At 44.5% G+C, this 16,052-nt stretch overlaps 1 protein-coding gene across 3 annotated transcripts in view; it reads right to left on the minus strand.

The window, feature by feature from the left end:
• Window positions 1–409: 409 nt before the first annotated feature.
• Window positions 410–16,052, minus strand: part of LOC105922340 (platelet-derived growth factor receptor beta) — a 36,336-nt gene continuing 20,693 nt past the window's right edge. For 2 of the 3 annotated variants that reach the window (XM_036133205.1, XM_036133207.1), the window contains exons 7-26: window positions 15,734–15,815; window positions 15,524–15,598; window positions 15,262–15,445; window positions 12,782–12,897; window positions 12,568–12,679; window positions 12,409–12,493; window positions 12,218–12,326; window positions 10,881–10,975; window positions 10,659–10,791; window positions 10,443–10,547; window positions 10,252–10,356; window positions 6,603–6,705; window positions 6,440–6,531; window positions 6,233–6,348; window positions 3,792–3,914; window positions 3,595–3,706; window positions 3,414–3,513; window positions 1,245–1,350; window positions 845–1,155; window positions 410–763 (exon numbers count right to left, since the gene is read on the minus strand). In XM_036133205.1, the coding sequence (XP_035989098.1) occupies window positions 664–763; window positions 845–1,155; window positions 1,245–1,350; window positions 3,414–3,513; window positions 3,595–3,706; window positions 3,792–3,914; window positions 6,233–6,348; window positions 6,440–6,531; window positions 6,603–6,705; window positions 10,252–10,356; window positions 10,443–10,547; window positions 10,659–10,791; window positions 10,881–10,975; window positions 12,218–12,326; window positions 12,409–12,493; window positions 12,568–12,679; window positions 12,782–12,897; window positions 15,262–15,445; window positions 15,524–15,598; window positions 15,734–15,815 (2,364 nt within the window). In that variant the 3' untranslated portion in view covers window positions 410–663. The remainder of the gene's footprint in view (window positions 764–844; window positions 1,156–1,244; window positions 1,351–3,413; window positions 3,514–3,594; window positions 3,707–3,791; window positions 3,915–6,232; window positions 6,349–6,439; window positions 6,532–6,602; window positions 6,706–10,251; window positions 10,357–10,442; window positions 10,548–10,658; window positions 10,792–10,880; window positions 10,976–12,217; window positions 12,327–12,408; window positions 12,494–12,567; window positions 12,680–12,781; window positions 12,898–15,261; window positions 15,446–15,523; window positions 15,599–15,733; window positions 15,816–16,052) is intronic. The other variant, XM_036133208.1, reaches the window with a different exon arrangement.

Below are 16,052 nucleotides of genomic sequence, written 5' to 3' on the forward strand. Positions count from 1 at the left end.
CTTGAAGATGCGTACATGAGGGTGTGATGGTGGCAGCAGAGACAGAAGTTCTGTGATGTTTTAATACCAACCGAAGCAGAACCCCCCGCCGTCCGCTACAGCCTGCCCTGTCATCTAAGATCTGCTTCCCCTCTGACTCCTGATCTTTGCTTCCTTCTGCTCACATTCCAGGATTCATTTGAAACCAAACAGGAAAACTTAATTTCTACAGATTTATTGACACCTTGGGACATTTCTGCTTTATTCTGAATAAAGCTGTTGTGTTCCCCCTTCCAGAACAGGTTCTGCCACCAAGAGGTACGGTCTCAGTGAAGTGATGAAGACATTGGTGAATTCAGCCATTAACACTTGGGTTAGTCCACTGATGGAGACTCAGGTAAAGGTAGGGCCTACTGAATGACACCTTGAGAAGCTGTTGGATAGATTTTATTTAAGCGTTCGGTTCTGATGCGAGTCAGAAAAGGTACAAACTGAAGCAGAGCTAAATGGAGGCTATTACCCATGATAAATCTGAAGCAGGGTCTGATGAACAGACATGCCTACAGAGTATAAACATATATATATATATATATATATATACAAACATATACGGCAGGTCCTGCAGCCTTACACACAGAAACAGTCTCTGGTCATTCCAGCTGCAGCAGAGCCAGACGAAGACCTTTACAAGCAGCTCTCCTCTTCATCGTGGCTGCAGGATAAAGCAGGAAGCTCTGCAGCTTCTATTGACTCCAAGATGGCGGCCACATCTGAGAGTACGGGGCTGAAGAAGAGACAGATGGTTACGTTAGATGGCGTCTCTTAAACAAGACGGCAGCAGGGCTCTAGAAGAGCTGAAAGGTACCTGACTGCGTCCAGCGCAGCGCTGCTGTCCACGGGGACGTCAGGGACAGGGATGGTGTAGCTGCTGTGGGAAGGCCCTGACTCTAACAGGAGAACCTTTACCTCAGAGGAAGGACTTCCTGTGAGGTGAAAGAGATGTGACTTTAGTTTGCTAGAAGAAACCAGACCTGTGAAGAAACTACCTTTGCTACCTTTTGTGTTTTTCTTCTGCCCGTCCGTTTCATCCTCAGCTCCTCTGGAGAAACTTTCTGCAGACTGAACAACAGCAGCATGTTCTCCTTTGAGGAAGTCTTCAGTCAACTGGAGGTAACGCTGAGAACCAGAAGAAACATTATCTAGAATTTCTGTCCGGATAAACTCTCATGACCTGACCCAGACTCTAGGTATACAGGTGTGCTCACCTGTCTGTAGTCAGCGCCCAGCATGTTGTCCACAGCAGTGACCAGTGAGGAGAAAGATGGTCTGGACAGAGGATCTTCTTCCCAGCACTGTTTCATCAAATCATACCTGGAACAATGGATTAAAACCAATGTTAGAGCTGTCAGAGCAGCAGATTGATGGACTTCCTGTTTACCACTACCTGCCAAGGTAATCGTGGTGTAATTTAAACTCAGTCCTACAGGTTCCTCTGAGGAACATCCTCTGGTTCTGTTAGCTCTACAGGGAGGTGTCAGTTTGGTGATGAAATGATTCTAAACGGTTTGCTTTGGTCTCTCTGGGAGTCTTCAGGCTCCCGCAGCTAAAACAACCACTGCTGTTCCTAAGCTGGCATCTGGACCAGAACCTGATCCAGATGCCAGATGAAGCAAAAGTTGGGATCTATAAAAAAATGGAGGTGGGGAAACTGGAGTGAGTGATGATAAAGTGGCGAATCGCAGCCAAACTGCATCATGATTCCTTTCAAACTTCACTTTCACTCCATATCCACTTTAATCATAGAACGACTTCCTCATCAGCATTCAGAACTACGGTGTTATTCCTGCTGGGGCTGGTGACACATAACTATAAAAAGTAACAAAATAAAAGCCCATAAGCCATCTTAAAATGTAAATAAAAGTCCACCCAACACTATGTTGGGTTGTCAACCCTCACATGTCCATGGTGACGCGTTCCACAGATTAACAGATTATTGTGACGAGGTGTGCGGCTGTTAGGCTGCTTTAACCCTAACCCTACCCACTCATGCATAAAGCTGCGCTGTGGATGCATTGGCACGGCTGAAGGACCAAATATTTCCTTTACAACGATGACTAATGTGCTGCTTTAGACTCTGAGCGTTGTAAAAGCTGCAGAGGAGATGAGCTACACCTCCACCAGGATCCTGGTGCTGAGAGCTGCTCTCCAACCTCCAGAGCGCATTAGAGTTTATACCCAAGCAGCCATCAGTGACCATCAGCTTCTTAGAATGTTTTTGGCAATGTTTTATTCTTCTTGCTCTTCTTCTTCTTCTTATTATTATTATTATTATTATTGTGGTGTTGGTGGGGAGATCATAGATAAAACAGGTTTGCTGGTACATTTTAATCTACAAGGACTTCCTGTTTATGGTTAATGGTAAAAGTATTGTACTTGTACAGCGTTTTATAAAGTCCAACGACCCCAAAGCGTTCACATTCCCACCCTGACGGTGGTGAGCTATGCTAGCAGCCACAGCTGCCCTGGGGCGGACTGACAGAGACTGCCAGACATGGGAGCCACCGGAGCCTCTGACCACCAGCAGGTTAAATAAATGAATATGAGTCCAGAAAGGAGAAGGAGAGTCCAGAAAGGAAAGAAGGTCCTCTGAGACTGTTGCCACTTTTAAATGTTTCTGTGCTTGAACACACCCGAATCAGCAGCAGGTTCCTGCAGAACTTGCTGCCAGGTTGGGCAGATGAATCAGATTTTTGGAGGGCAAACCCGTCTACTACATGCACTCCAGCCTACGAGGATCGATGCTATCCTCCTGTGGTCCAGACACTCTGGTTCCTCAACACCTCCTTCCTGAGCTTTTTTAGGGAGAGGGAACTCCACAACAGACAAGGATAAAGAAACTAAGAGCTCCCCAGGAACCAGCGCAGAAGGAGGCAGAGGGGGGAACATGCTATAAACTGAACTCCATCTTCAGTAACACCTCCTTCCACGTCATGCTCTGGATATTTTACAAAGGCTCAGGGCAGAATCCTTCCTGTCAGCAGTCATTGGCTACTTCATAAATCAATCGTTACCTGGTGCTCTTATTCATCCCCTCGTTCAAATTAATAAATTATTATAAATCATGCAGCATATAAAGGAATGATGGAGAATTTACCCTGTTTGTATAATTAGGGTTAAACTGTTTTTATTTCCTATTTACCAAGGTTGTTTACCTGGAAATGTCTCAGTGGCTGCTGTACGACGATAGTTTCTACAAGAGATAAATAAAGTATCTATTCTATTCTATTCTATTCTAACAACCGGACACTTTCACCTCCAGTGACTGCAGATGGTTGAAGCGGTTCTACTGGGACTCGGGCCTTTAAGCTGGTACTGCTGGTTTAAGCAGGTGTTCTGTAACTGAGTATATGTGATGTATTGGCGTGTTGTAGTACATGTCAGAGGGAGCGTGTTCTGGTCGCTCCATTCTGAGTCCTTTCTTCAGAGCAGAGCAGAACTGTCGGCTTGTCAGGAGCTCAGGGTACGGGCTGCAGCCTTGGACAAAATACACAAGCATCACCTGATGTAGACTAGTTATGTTGGAGTTTATAGATGGAAACTAGTCAGACGAGTTACCCAGAGAGAAGATTTCCCACAGTACGACTCCATAGGACCAGACGTCGCTCTTAGAGCTGTAGATGTTCTGGAAGATGCTCTCTGGAGACATCCACTTCAGCGGCAGGAAGCTCTGAAACCAAAGAGGAGCAGGACAGCTGAGCGCCACAGCGGCTGATGTCGTGAGACAGAGCTTAACGTCTAATGTGGGGACTGACGTTGCCCCTCATGATGTAATCTGGATCCTTCTGTAGGTCTCTGGCCAAACCAAAGTCACCGATCTTCAGCAGTTTTCCATCACAGACAAGCACATTCCTGGCTGCAAGGTCTCTGTTGACAACCTGAGGAACACAGAACGTGTGGACAACATGTTAGTGTCATACTGCTGGTCCTGGTTCGGGCCTGGTCTGTCTCTCTCTCTTCTCTGCAGGGTGTGACGGGCAGGTGTTTCGCGTCCCAGCTAATTAGGTGCCTTCTTAAGGAGCTGAGACCAGGAGCAGAGCGTCAGTTCTTTCTCGCTACCAGCGTGGTACTTGACCAAATTGTCTTTTGACCAAAAGCGTTCCGAGCCAGATCTAACTCTGTCTTTTTTGTATTTTTCCTCCTAAGAACCACCCAAGCAACCGAACCTTCGAGCCTGGACCTCCGTCGACTTTCGGATTCCTCAAGCCACCTTTCAGTCACAGCCCCTGCTCCAGGAATTACCTGCCTGTCCACCCTCCAACGCACCAGCATCAGAAAGGAGAGATTCGCAGTACGCATCAGGACCCAGGACACCACCCTCCCAAAGCCCGAGAGTGCTGCATTCTCCACCTTATCTCACTTCATTGACCAACTATTCACCTCTGCCCTTATCCTTCCCAGCAGAACCCAGGACTATCCAGCCCGGCACCGTTACAGAATCCTCCTCAATAAACTTTTTTCATAAACCTTACGAACTGTCTCCGTGGTTGCCCCGATTCAGGGTCGTTCTTCTCACAGTATGACAGTTAGATGGTAAAACGTGTCCACATAGACACATTGGGACTAAAATGTCACAGATGAGACACGATCCAGAGGGTGAAAACTCCCTCCTCTGATGCAGACCTTCCTGTGTGGAGGAGCAAATTGTAACGCCACGTTAGGGTTAGGGAGACCGGGTTGGACCGACAGGAGACATCTCCAACAAGCCGTTCTCCAAAGAGGTGTTAGCAGAAAACTTGGAGTATCTCAGAAAGGTTTTCTTTGAATACATGATTAATCCAAGTGGACGACAGAGGAATCATCTGAACTCCAGTAGATTATAACAGTGATTTATCTGTGAGAAGAAATATCACCAGGAATTCACTGCCGTAGTTTAACTCACCTCTCTACAGCTTCTATACTATTTCCCACCCATTAGAAAAGGACATAACTGCAGGCACAGCCAGCAGCACACACGCCCCTGTGGGGGGTCTGACAGTGGGGGGCGGGTTGTTCACGCAAACGCTTATTGGTTCGTTGATTTGCCCACTTCAGTACTTTTTACAATTTTTTCCCTTTATCTTCTTCATTCTCACTGTTTTTGCCTTCTGTGATTGTCCTGCTGATTCCCTTGAACAACTTTTTTACTTGTCCTATCTCGAGTACATTCTGGAGAGACATCAAAGAACGGTTACATTGAAAATGACAAATAATTCACAGTTTTCAATCAACCATATTTTACTATGTTGATGGTGTTGATAATCAAACGTCTGATGTGGTAAACATTGTTTTCTTGCTAGCTAAGTATTACATACACTACTTAAGCATAGTTACTTTAGCACAATTGTTTCATGTTAGCAGGGTAGGACACGAAACAAATGCACTAAAGTAACTAAATATGCCTAAGTAGCTGCAAATGATGCATGAAATCTTTAAGTGGAAAGACTCTACCCCTTGTTTTGATATTTTCTTTAATATTTCAAATTGTATTACTCCTCACTGAAAATTGTTAAATCTGCATCTGCAAAATAAATAAATAAATATAATATATCCACAAACATGTCTAAATATCATTTATTTTAGTTACTTGCTCCAACCCTTTTAAATTCCTTATTGTTCTTGGCACTGTAATCTATGGTGACCATTTCCATAACACCAAAAAGGAGGACATAATGCAGCATATCAATAAATCACTACAATGTATGGTACAACTTTGATTGGTTTAAATGTGATATTTGTGCAGCTGAATAGGAAAAAATTTATGAAAAGTGAAAAAATGTTTCTTCACAGTATTTATGTCAATTCAACACATTGTTGCCCTATCCGCACAGTATTAGTTTTACCGAGGGACCACATGTGATTTGTAATAATTGCGACGCTGCATGCAGACAGATATTAAATAATGGGGAGGAGTGACGTCACGTGACGCACAGTAGGAACGCCCACACATCGCTGCAGTTATACCTTACTGACCCATTACCCACAGCCAAAACCCAACAGATCAAAAACAACTCTAAGAGAGAAAATCATAAAAATCTAATAAAATTCAATACGACTCAAGTTGAACCAAGAAGTAAACGATTAAATGTAATTAAATATTAAATATAAGGTCTCTCCCTCCAGAAACTTTGTTAATTAATGCATTGATTTCTGATTATCAGCTGGACTAGAATTCTCCACACATCTGTAAAACCTGTATAAGTGGAAGGGGAGGTACCTTCCTGGAGGACAGGAAGTCCATGGCCTGAGCGATCTGGAAGGAGAAGCTGAGCAGTTCTTGGAGAGTGAGGAGGGGGCCGTCACTGAGGAGGAGCGATGTCGCCACCTGGTGGTCTGAGAGAGAACAGGCCATCGGCAGTTTTCTACCATACATCCTGTTGTTCCTGTTTGTGTTTAACTGGTCAGAGGGCATGGGCCGTCTCACCTACGGCAGGTGTGGTATCTCTGAGCTCCGTCAGAGGAACACAGCGTCCGCTCTCGTCTTTGTTCATGTCCATGTAGCCTCCATCACTGTTACTGTGGAGAGAGGTACAGAGTAAGAGCTGAGCATCAGACTGAGACAGAGACAGGTCAGAGCGTTGGTTCACCTCCTGCTGGGCGTGTCCACTTGTCCAAATGTGGCTTTGCTTCTTTGCAGGAAGGTCAGCAGGTCTCCATGAGGACAGAACTCAGTGATAAGGTAAACTGGACCTGGACACATGCAACAAACTTTATTCTGATGAATAAACCTTGAATCAGGTCCAAGTTTGTCTAACTTTACTGACTCAGTTTAACGTTAATGAAATAGCCCGCTGGAGTCAATCAGATGAACCCATGAACCGATCTGACTGAGGAACTGGAAACAACCAGAGCTACGCTGTTAGTGGTGCCAAAATCTGAGTTTAGTTTGCTTTAGGATCCTCTCTGGAGCTCTCTCCAGATTAATTCCCTCTGTTTTAATCTCAGGCTCCATATGAATACCCTTAATAACATAACAGCTCCTAGCTCCTAGTTCCTAGCTCCTAGCTCCTAGCTCCTGCTCCTAGTTCCTAACTCCTATCTTCTAGCTCCTGCTCCTAGTTCCTGTCTCCTAACTCCTACCTTCTAGCTTCTATCTCCTTGACCTTTCCTGGGTCAACAGAACTCCATCAGGGAGGAAAGGAGCTTCAGCTGCTGAGCTGATTCCAGACTTTAACTCTGACGTCATTAGTGACGGAAACATGGAGGATGGAGTCAGAAACATGGAGGATGGAGTCAGAGACACAGAAGATGGAGTCAGAGACATGGAGGATGGAGTCAGAAACATGGAGGATGGAGTCAGAAACATGGAGGATGGAGTCAGAGACACAGAAGATGGAGTCAGAGACATGGAGGATGGAGTCAGAGACATGGAGGATGGAGTCAGAGACATGGAGGACGGAGTCAGAAACATGGAGGATGGAGTCAGAAACATGGAGGATGGAGTCAGAAACATGGAGGATGGAGTCAGAGACATGGAGAATGGAGTCAGAAACATGGAGGATGGAGTCAGAAACATGGAGGATGGAGTCAGAAACATGGAGGATGGAGTCAGAAACATGGAGGATGGAGTCAGAAACATGGAGGATGGAGTCAGAGACACGGAGGATGGAGTCAGAGACACGGAGGATGGAGTCAGATCCTACAGCCTTCTGGAGATGAGCTACAGAGAGACGCTCTCTGCTCTACGGAGGTTTTAGTTGATTGCCATGAGGAAGTTGTGCTGATACGTCATGTCATGGAAGTTATTGTGGGATTCCTTGTAGCTCCTTAGCGCCGGTAAGGGACGTCGCAAGGTTCCCAAGCTAAAGGAGCTGTGAGAGGAAGCATGCCGGCTCCTTTCCTACCTCCTTCCTCCTAGTGACTGCACTACTCAGACAGCCCTTATGGCGACTGCTGATGGACCTCTGCTCTGGATAGAGAGTCCTGACCCAATAGATGTTTTCAGATGCAGCCAGTGGTTTCCTGCTTCTGCAAAAGTGACAAATGATGGGAAACTGCAGCATTTGGACAAAGGTTATTATCATGTGGTGAAGGAACCCTATTGTGCATTTCCTCAGTATGGACACCATGTCCTTGATTAAGGACATTTTGTTTGAGTCAAGCGAGGATCATGTTGCTACAGTAGCTAAAAAGTTCCCCACAGGTAGGTAGGTTTAGTCCAGTCTGATATTAAGCCCACACACAGAGTAGGATTATTAAACCAAACCAAAAAAGACATTTTACATGTACAGAACAGAGTAAGACAACATGAATAGTGCAAGTATCTGTGGCAGCAGGATGCACTGCAGCAATGAACGGACCAGATGATGGTGCAGACAGTCCAGTTACTCAGTGACCATGTAAAGGGACTAGTTTGAATGTATGAGTCCATGGTGGTGGTGGTGGTGGTGGGGGGGGGGGGGTCTCTGGTTGTCTGATTCATGGTCAGGTAGCGTCTGCAGCAGCGTCTGGATGGAGGGAACCTCTTGATGGTTCTCTCTGTTGATGTGCCAGAGCCAGCCCAGCGTTCCAGCAAAACCAGGGAAGCTTAGCTAGAACAGGGGGGATTACTCCTTATAGATTTAGGTTCACCCTCTGCATCAAGTTATTGAGTTCAAGTATCTTTCTGTAATTTTCCCAATAATTGTTGGATGGAACATGCACTACACAGAAGGATTTAGGCTTCCATTAAGATGGATGCTGCAAAAGTCTTCCATGTAAAGAAAGAGTGTAAAGGTAAATATCCTAATTTATTGTAATGCCCAGACTGACAGATAAGCCAATATTTGAGCCAGACTTGGTGTTGTGCTTTAAAAGGTTTATTAAAAGTTTATAAAACAAAGCCTTGGAAAGGCTGAGAGCTGAAAGGCAGACACGGCTGAAACTTGTGGCAGGTCCGATAGGCTGACAGATAAAAATGACCTGGTAAAGATTGTGGTCATGAGAATAGTCCAGTTGTGTCCAATCATGGGTCCAAACGAGAGCAAGGCAGTACAGGGAAGTCCATGAAAAGAATAACTAAAAACGGTGGACAAATACTCACAAAGAAGCTTTCGATCATTTGGCAACAGGAGGCTGTGGGAATCTAGTATATAAAGGCTGGAGAGCTGGAGCAGGCAGCTGGCTTAATTGCACCACAGCAGCAGAGCTTACAGGTTCAAGAGATTATCTCTATAGCCATTGTGGTGATGGAGCGTAAGGAGCGGGCAGACAGCCAGGCCAGAACAAAAAAACCCCCCCCCCCCCCCCACGGGCGGATCCCAGACGCCTTGAACAAAGTCCAAAACAACAATCAACCCAGGATGGAGTGGGCCTCAGTCAGAAGGATGGCAAGAGCTAAAAAAGCAAAGAATGGCGTACAGGTGAGAGACCCGGACATCATCCCAGGGGTACCAAGAGTTTAGGTGGTAACCTGGAGGTCTTCCCATTAAGTTCAGGAGGCTGGTGACACAGGAGGAACCTAGGTGAGGGACTGGTGGCCATGAAGAACCTTTGGGGATGATGGTGCCAGTGCAGGGCTTTTGGGAGCTGATCATGCTGGTGCACAGCTTGGTAGAAACCAGGCAAAGATAATCTGAACAGGGAGGAGCCAAGTAGGGCGAGCAAAGACAGCGGGCCACTGGAACCGGGCCTTTAGTGGCAGGGTCGCTTGGCGTGGGTCTCGCCCAGGGAGTTATTCAGTGTAGAAACGCCACTGAGCACAACTGTGTCCACCACTGTGGTAGTAGATGAAAGCCTTTGTAAAGTGAATGGGCTGTGAGGAACTCCATCATTTAGAAACCACTTTGAGTAGATCCACTGCTCCTCCACATCAAAACCAGTCACCCGATATGGTTTGGGTATCTGATAAATATACCTTCTGGACACTTTCCTTTGGAAGTTTTCTAGGCACATCCACCAATAAGAGATCTCAAGGTCCATCTTGAAACCAGTGGAGGATCTACGTTGGCCTTCTGTCCAGGTTGATTGGTGCATGGACGGATGGATGATGGGTAATAAGCCAAGATTAAAAAAGCATCTAATACTAGTTAAACCACAATCAAACTGCAATACAGGGCTAACCCTAAATTAAATTAGATTTGAAGCACAATTACTCTATATTTAAACAGAGATCAGTTAAGATCTAAAGGGGCTTTATGCTATATTTATGCCAAGATTAAGACAGAATTAACCTGTTTGAGACCAGAATAAAGGTTGGACCAAAGAAGCAGTTCTTCAGGTTTAAATTCAAGATCAAATCATGATTAAAGTGTATACCTTGCTTGGTGCACGCTCCAAGCAGGTTGACAATGTTGAGATGAGGACCAAGATAACCCAGAACCTTTAACTCGGACATCAGAGATTGAACTCCATCCCTTTTGGCTGTAGAAACAGAATCACAGATTGAGGTATGTTTTATAGTTTCATTCAGGACTGAAACACTGAAACTGACCGGGTAGGAATCATACATTTCACCATCTTCACTGCAGCTTTGCTTGCTGAGTCACAGTCAGTCAGACCAGAAACTGTTGCTTTAACAACACGTCCAAATGGACCTGAACCCAGGACCTGACCTGGACAAAAAAGCCAACCAGAGTCAGGCCTTTTCATTTCTGCTCAGTTTTAGCTGAACTGAGATGATTCAGAACTACTGAAGAGAGCAGCAGGTTCTGGTACTAATTTACCTAGTACCACACGGTCTCTGGGTATTTCCCAGGCTGAGCAGTAGGGCAGGTCTTCAGGCTCCACGTAGGTACATTGTTTTCCATCAGAACTTACCGACTCGATCAGCTTCCATCGAGCTTCATAAGGAGGTTTCTGCAGACAGGAAGAGACAAACAGAAACTAAATACACTCTGGACTGTAATTACAGGCTACTGAATACTCAAACTGATGATTTTACTGACGTTTCTCAAGAGAACAATGAGGATGACGAAGAAGATAACGGCTATAATGGCCAAAACCAGAACTGCCACCAGAACTACAACCTGGGAAAGGAGGGCTGGAAGCAGAAATACAGAGAGAGTCTTGCATAAATATCTTCTGATGATTTAAATAATACATTTTATTTCAAGCGCCTTTCAAAACACTCAAGGACACTGTACAGGTAAAAACAATAAACGGTAAAAGCAACATCTTCATAGTTAAAAGAAACAACACAAACTACACACAGGAAAGTAATATAAAATCATAATGAAAAGGCAATCTTGAACATGTGGGTTTTGAGTTTCGATTTGAACAAGAGTAAAGACTCGGTATTGCAGATGTCAGGGAGGAGAGATTTCCAGAGTGTGGGCGCAGAACGGGAAAAAGCTCTGCTCCCCATGGTGCTAAGACGGGCAGAAGGAACAACTAAGTGAGTGGTAAAAGAAATTAAGACCTTTATGCAGATATAGACTACAGTTTACCTGAGAGGACAGTTCAGTTCTGCAGTAAATTCTGTTCAGACAGCAGAAGACATCTTTCTCAGAGGATATTGTCTAAGATCGTTTCTTTAACTTCCCAGACCTTCACCCAAACTAGGATTTGACTTCTCTGCAATCTGCTGTCCTAAACCTGCAGAACATCTGAACCCCCTGCTTTGTAACATTCTCCTTTCCTGATCTTCACCAGCTATGAACCTTCTGAAGTCTAGCAGCTGTTAGATCATGAACACTTATATAATAATTTAACCTGAGCCAAGGTGGACGTGAGATTTGATGGTCTGCAAATTGTTACCACCAACAGATGTTATGACGTCTTCAGCAGGACATCACTAACCTGTAGATGAACACCCAGTTTTTAAGGTATCATGTTCATGATGAACTTCCTCCTGCTCTGACTAGTTCCAGACCAACACACATCAGTACAGACCAGTCAGCACTAAACTGGCTTAGATGGTCTTAGAGAGTCTGGTCAGTGCTATCAGCTGTGAACCCATAGAGTTATAGTCGGGTGGGACTGAACTTCATTCGTCTACTCTGGTGTCGCTTCCTGTTTTTATTGGTTCATTTTATTATTTTTGTGCTTATATGCTTTAGAAATTATATGAATGCATGTCAATGTGCAGATGACCTTCCAGGTTCCTCTTAAAAACAGATTTTGAATCTTATTGAAGGTTTTATCTGGATAAATAAAGGGTTGTATAGAGTAGGACCACAGAAGTACCAGGGTTTTATCTCTATTCTCACAGGTCAACAGTACAGCTGCAGTAATGTAGTAATACCCAGCAGTTCTTGCAGAGACGCTGGACAGTACTACTCACAGTTCCTGAGGACTCGCAGGTCTCGAGCTCGTCCTCCAGCTAAGTTGGAGACTTCACAGCGAACAGCAGACACAGCGCTCAGCGTTTCCAGAGTCAACACACTTCGTACCTGAGCAGGGTACACACACACACACAATGTTCATTCATTTCTCAGTAACCCCCACCCTCCCCCCATGGCATTAAGATGTTACCATGGTAACTCCTCTTGTCTCCATGGTGACGTTCTGTTCTGAGAACCCAAACTGGCTCCTCCAGCCATCACTCAGATTACTACACCTGCAGCAGGTATACCAGCAGGTTACCATGACAGCATGGCCATTGTTTCACCTTGTGTGTGCATGAATGTTTACCTGATTGAACTTGGACAGGTGTACCAGGTAACAGATGGGGTCGGAACTCCTTCACTGACACACAAGATGGTATTCTTGTCAATTTCTGACAGAGAGACAATCCTCGGGGGGGCTGGACAAAGACGCACAGGTTAGGACAGGTCAATACTGGCACTAAAACTCACAGACAGGTAAATATCCCTCAGCTGAGCAATGAATAGGCTATCTATCTCACCTGTGACCTGCAGGTAGAACATGACTTCCTTAGTGCTGTCCTCATTAAAAGCAGTTGCCTTGTAAGTTCCTGTCTGCTCCAGCTGAACCTGATGCAGGGTGAGGGAGCTCACATACCTGTAATCAGTCAATCAGTATATTAGCCAATCAAGTTGCCAATCAGTAAGTCCTGCTAGAAATCCCCTCTTCTTCAAAAACAACCACTAGGCTGAGAGAACTGGGGCTCCCTCCTCCAACTCCCACAGGATTTAAAACTTCTTTATTACAAGACCATAGGAGTTGAAGGTAATAAAAATCTAATTTTCTGTTCCTGAAAACTTGACAAAGGGCTCTTCCAAGATTGTCTATTGACTCCGTTCTTTACTTTCATACAACTCCAATCGCACATCATTGTCACCATTTTGGTTGTAGACCTAGAGTCCAACAACAACGGAGCTTATAGAAAATGGAGCCTTACCAGACTGACTACAGCCAGTCTGACTGGCCAGGCTACACAAGACATGACACACTACTCAACAGAAAAGATCTGCAGCATCTTGCTACAAACACTGAAGGACCTATACGTTTCTTCAAGATGTTCAGTCTGCTTTGTCCCTTCTTCTAGACACTAGACTCAAATGACCTTTAAGGCTCCCATATGCTTAGGTGTACTGTACGCGTACTGTCAGCTTGGTGGACTCTGCTCTGACTCTCCACATGTTTAACCTTCATAGTCGAGCGTACTGTTGCCTACATTTCTTGTGGCAAATTCCCACAATTCCCAGACTTTCTGCCAGTGGGAGGAAGCAGCGGAACAGATGGTAAAATGTGTGATTAGCTAGCTGAGCACCTAGAGCCATTTCTTTTCCAGCAGGCTTCACCTGTCGGTGAGAACAGAGGGACTGATGCTGCGTCAACTCAGCTTCACATATGAAACAGTTCAGTGTAAAGACTTCTTGCTGCCAAGCAGTTTATAGTGTGAAACCGCGTACACGTAGCGGCCATAAATATTGAGCTCTGCGTGTACCTTAGGCAAGTATGTGGAGGCCTTAAGTCTGCTTTGTGTCAGGGAAAGTGTCGTGACATGATATTATATGTGAAACAGAACCCTTGACCACCACACAGCTATAAGTGTATCAAGTTATGCAAGCTTTATTCCTTTAAAAACGATGATGTCACTTAGGTGCTCACTGGCCCGGTGATGCTGCACATCATATTTTGTTTGTCAGAACCTCTGGTTTACATGCAACATTGTATATAATGATACAAGATGCATCTCCTTAAAAAGCCCCTATAAATCCTGAGTTATGTACCCCCTGGCACGTTGTGTTATGATTGTGTGTTGATTAATTATTTGATGACTTGTGAACAGACTATTGGACTGTATTTGTTCAATAGTCTAGACAAAAAAAGATAGCAGCCTCCATTAAACAGCCTTATTAAATGGGTTAGGGTTATGAACACTACTAAGCAATATATTATCTACACTTCCTGAAAGAATAATAGGAAAATATTATGCATACCTTTGCTAGAAATCAGAATCAGAATCAAGTTTAATCGCCAAGTAGGTTTGCACTTACAAGGAATTTGACTGTGTTGATGGTGCAGACAAAAAATAAAATAAAATGGATATCTATACAGAAGCTATATACTCAGTAGACTGTGTGTCAATGTAACACAGAAGCTTGTAGGTCCTGAACGGGGAGAGAGGCAGTGTCCAGAGTCATGGCGGCTCTTGGCCTTGTTCATAAGGCCGGTAGCAGATGGGAAGAAACTGTTGTTGTGGCGTGAGGTTCTGGTCCTGATGGACCGCAGCCTCCTGCCAGAGGGAAGTGACTGAAATAGTCTAATCTTTCATCAAGATGTATAGAATTGCAGGCCCTGTCTTTAAATGTTGCCTTTCCCTCTATAAAAATGGCAGATATAGAGTAAATGTAATGCACCCCTTCTTTTGCTCCAGCCTACATGAGCTAGAACATGTGAAACTGAAACTTTCGGCTAGAGTAATAAAGTAAAGGTTGTCTACCGCCCCTGAATGAAGATAAAAGATAAAGATAAAAATCTTCAGCGAAACTAATGAATGAAAGATTGTCTACCTTCCCTGAACAGATTATGAAAATAATATAGATAGTCCTCGCTAGAAATTTCATCAATATGCATGTAAATGCAGTTGTTTTGCTTAAATGTCTAACGTAGGCTGGGTTGCTATAATATTTGATGAGCGCACCGTGCATGTGAAATAATGACCGGGGGGGGGGGGGCACCCCGTGCATCAACATGTGACGAGTAGGAAGTGAGAATGTGTTGGTTCTGCCCTGAGCCAACCTGATGGAAGGAACCGTTCTCAGCCGGTCTCCGGACAAAATGAAAGAACCAGAACTGGATTAACAGTTTTTTACTGAAGCCGTCTTTATCCTGTAAGTTAGATTATTGCACTTTTACCTTTCACTACTGTTGTGATGAATAAAGTAATCTGAATCTGAATCGCTTCCTTTGACCCACCTGTGGTTCACCAGGTGAGTGGTGTTGATCGACCTGGTTCCCATGGTGATAGTTGGGTTCAGTCTGGACCAGGTGAGGTTAGGGGCAGGGTGGGCATCAACTTCTACCTTTAGCTCCACAGTGTGGTGGACAAGAGAGGAAATGTTGGCCTCACCTGAGGGCCACAGGTGGACATAGCCTTTGTCTGCAGAGAGGGAGGGAGACAGATGAACGGGTGTACCTGGTGAACAGTGTGATTGTCTGAGTGTTTCTGTGTACTGACCCAGAACAGTTATTGTGATGTTTTTCCTCACAGTCCATCTTTGCTGCGAGTCCTGCGCCTTACACTCATACACACCTGCAGGAAACACATATTATCACATGGTAACATGGCAGCTGTCGAATAAAGAAGCACAATTTCCCGTTAATATCAGCGGTCTGTTATTTACCACAGTGACATGTAGGGTCTGACTGACCCTGCTTAAACACATACCTGAGTCTAACACTGTCGCCATGGAGATGTTAATGAACGAGCAAATTTGATTGGGCAAGAAGTCTGTCAGGGGTTCGATTTCCTGTAGAGAAATCCTGGTTATTGAACATTCAGAAGAAATGCAAATATACAAACTAATTTGTCATAATACACTGGTATCAGTGTTTCAGTTTTCATTACTACAGGCTTTTAAAGTAGCTGTTATTAAACCTTTACTTAAGAAACCATCTCTTGATCAAGATGAGTTAGTAAACTACAGACCTATATCTAATCTTCTTTTCTAAAATTCTTGAGAAGGTAGTTGCTAATAAACTTTGTG

This window comes from Fundulus heteroclitus, unplaced genomic scaffold (genome assembly GCF_011125445.2).
Source record: "Fundulus heteroclitus isolate FHET01 unplaced genomic scaffold, MU-UCD_Fhet_4.1 scaffold_59, whole genome shotgun sequence".
Classification (NCBI taxonomy): domain Eukaryota; kingdom Metazoa; phylum Chordata; class Actinopteri; order Cyprinodontiformes; family Fundulidae; genus Fundulus; species Fundulus heteroclitus.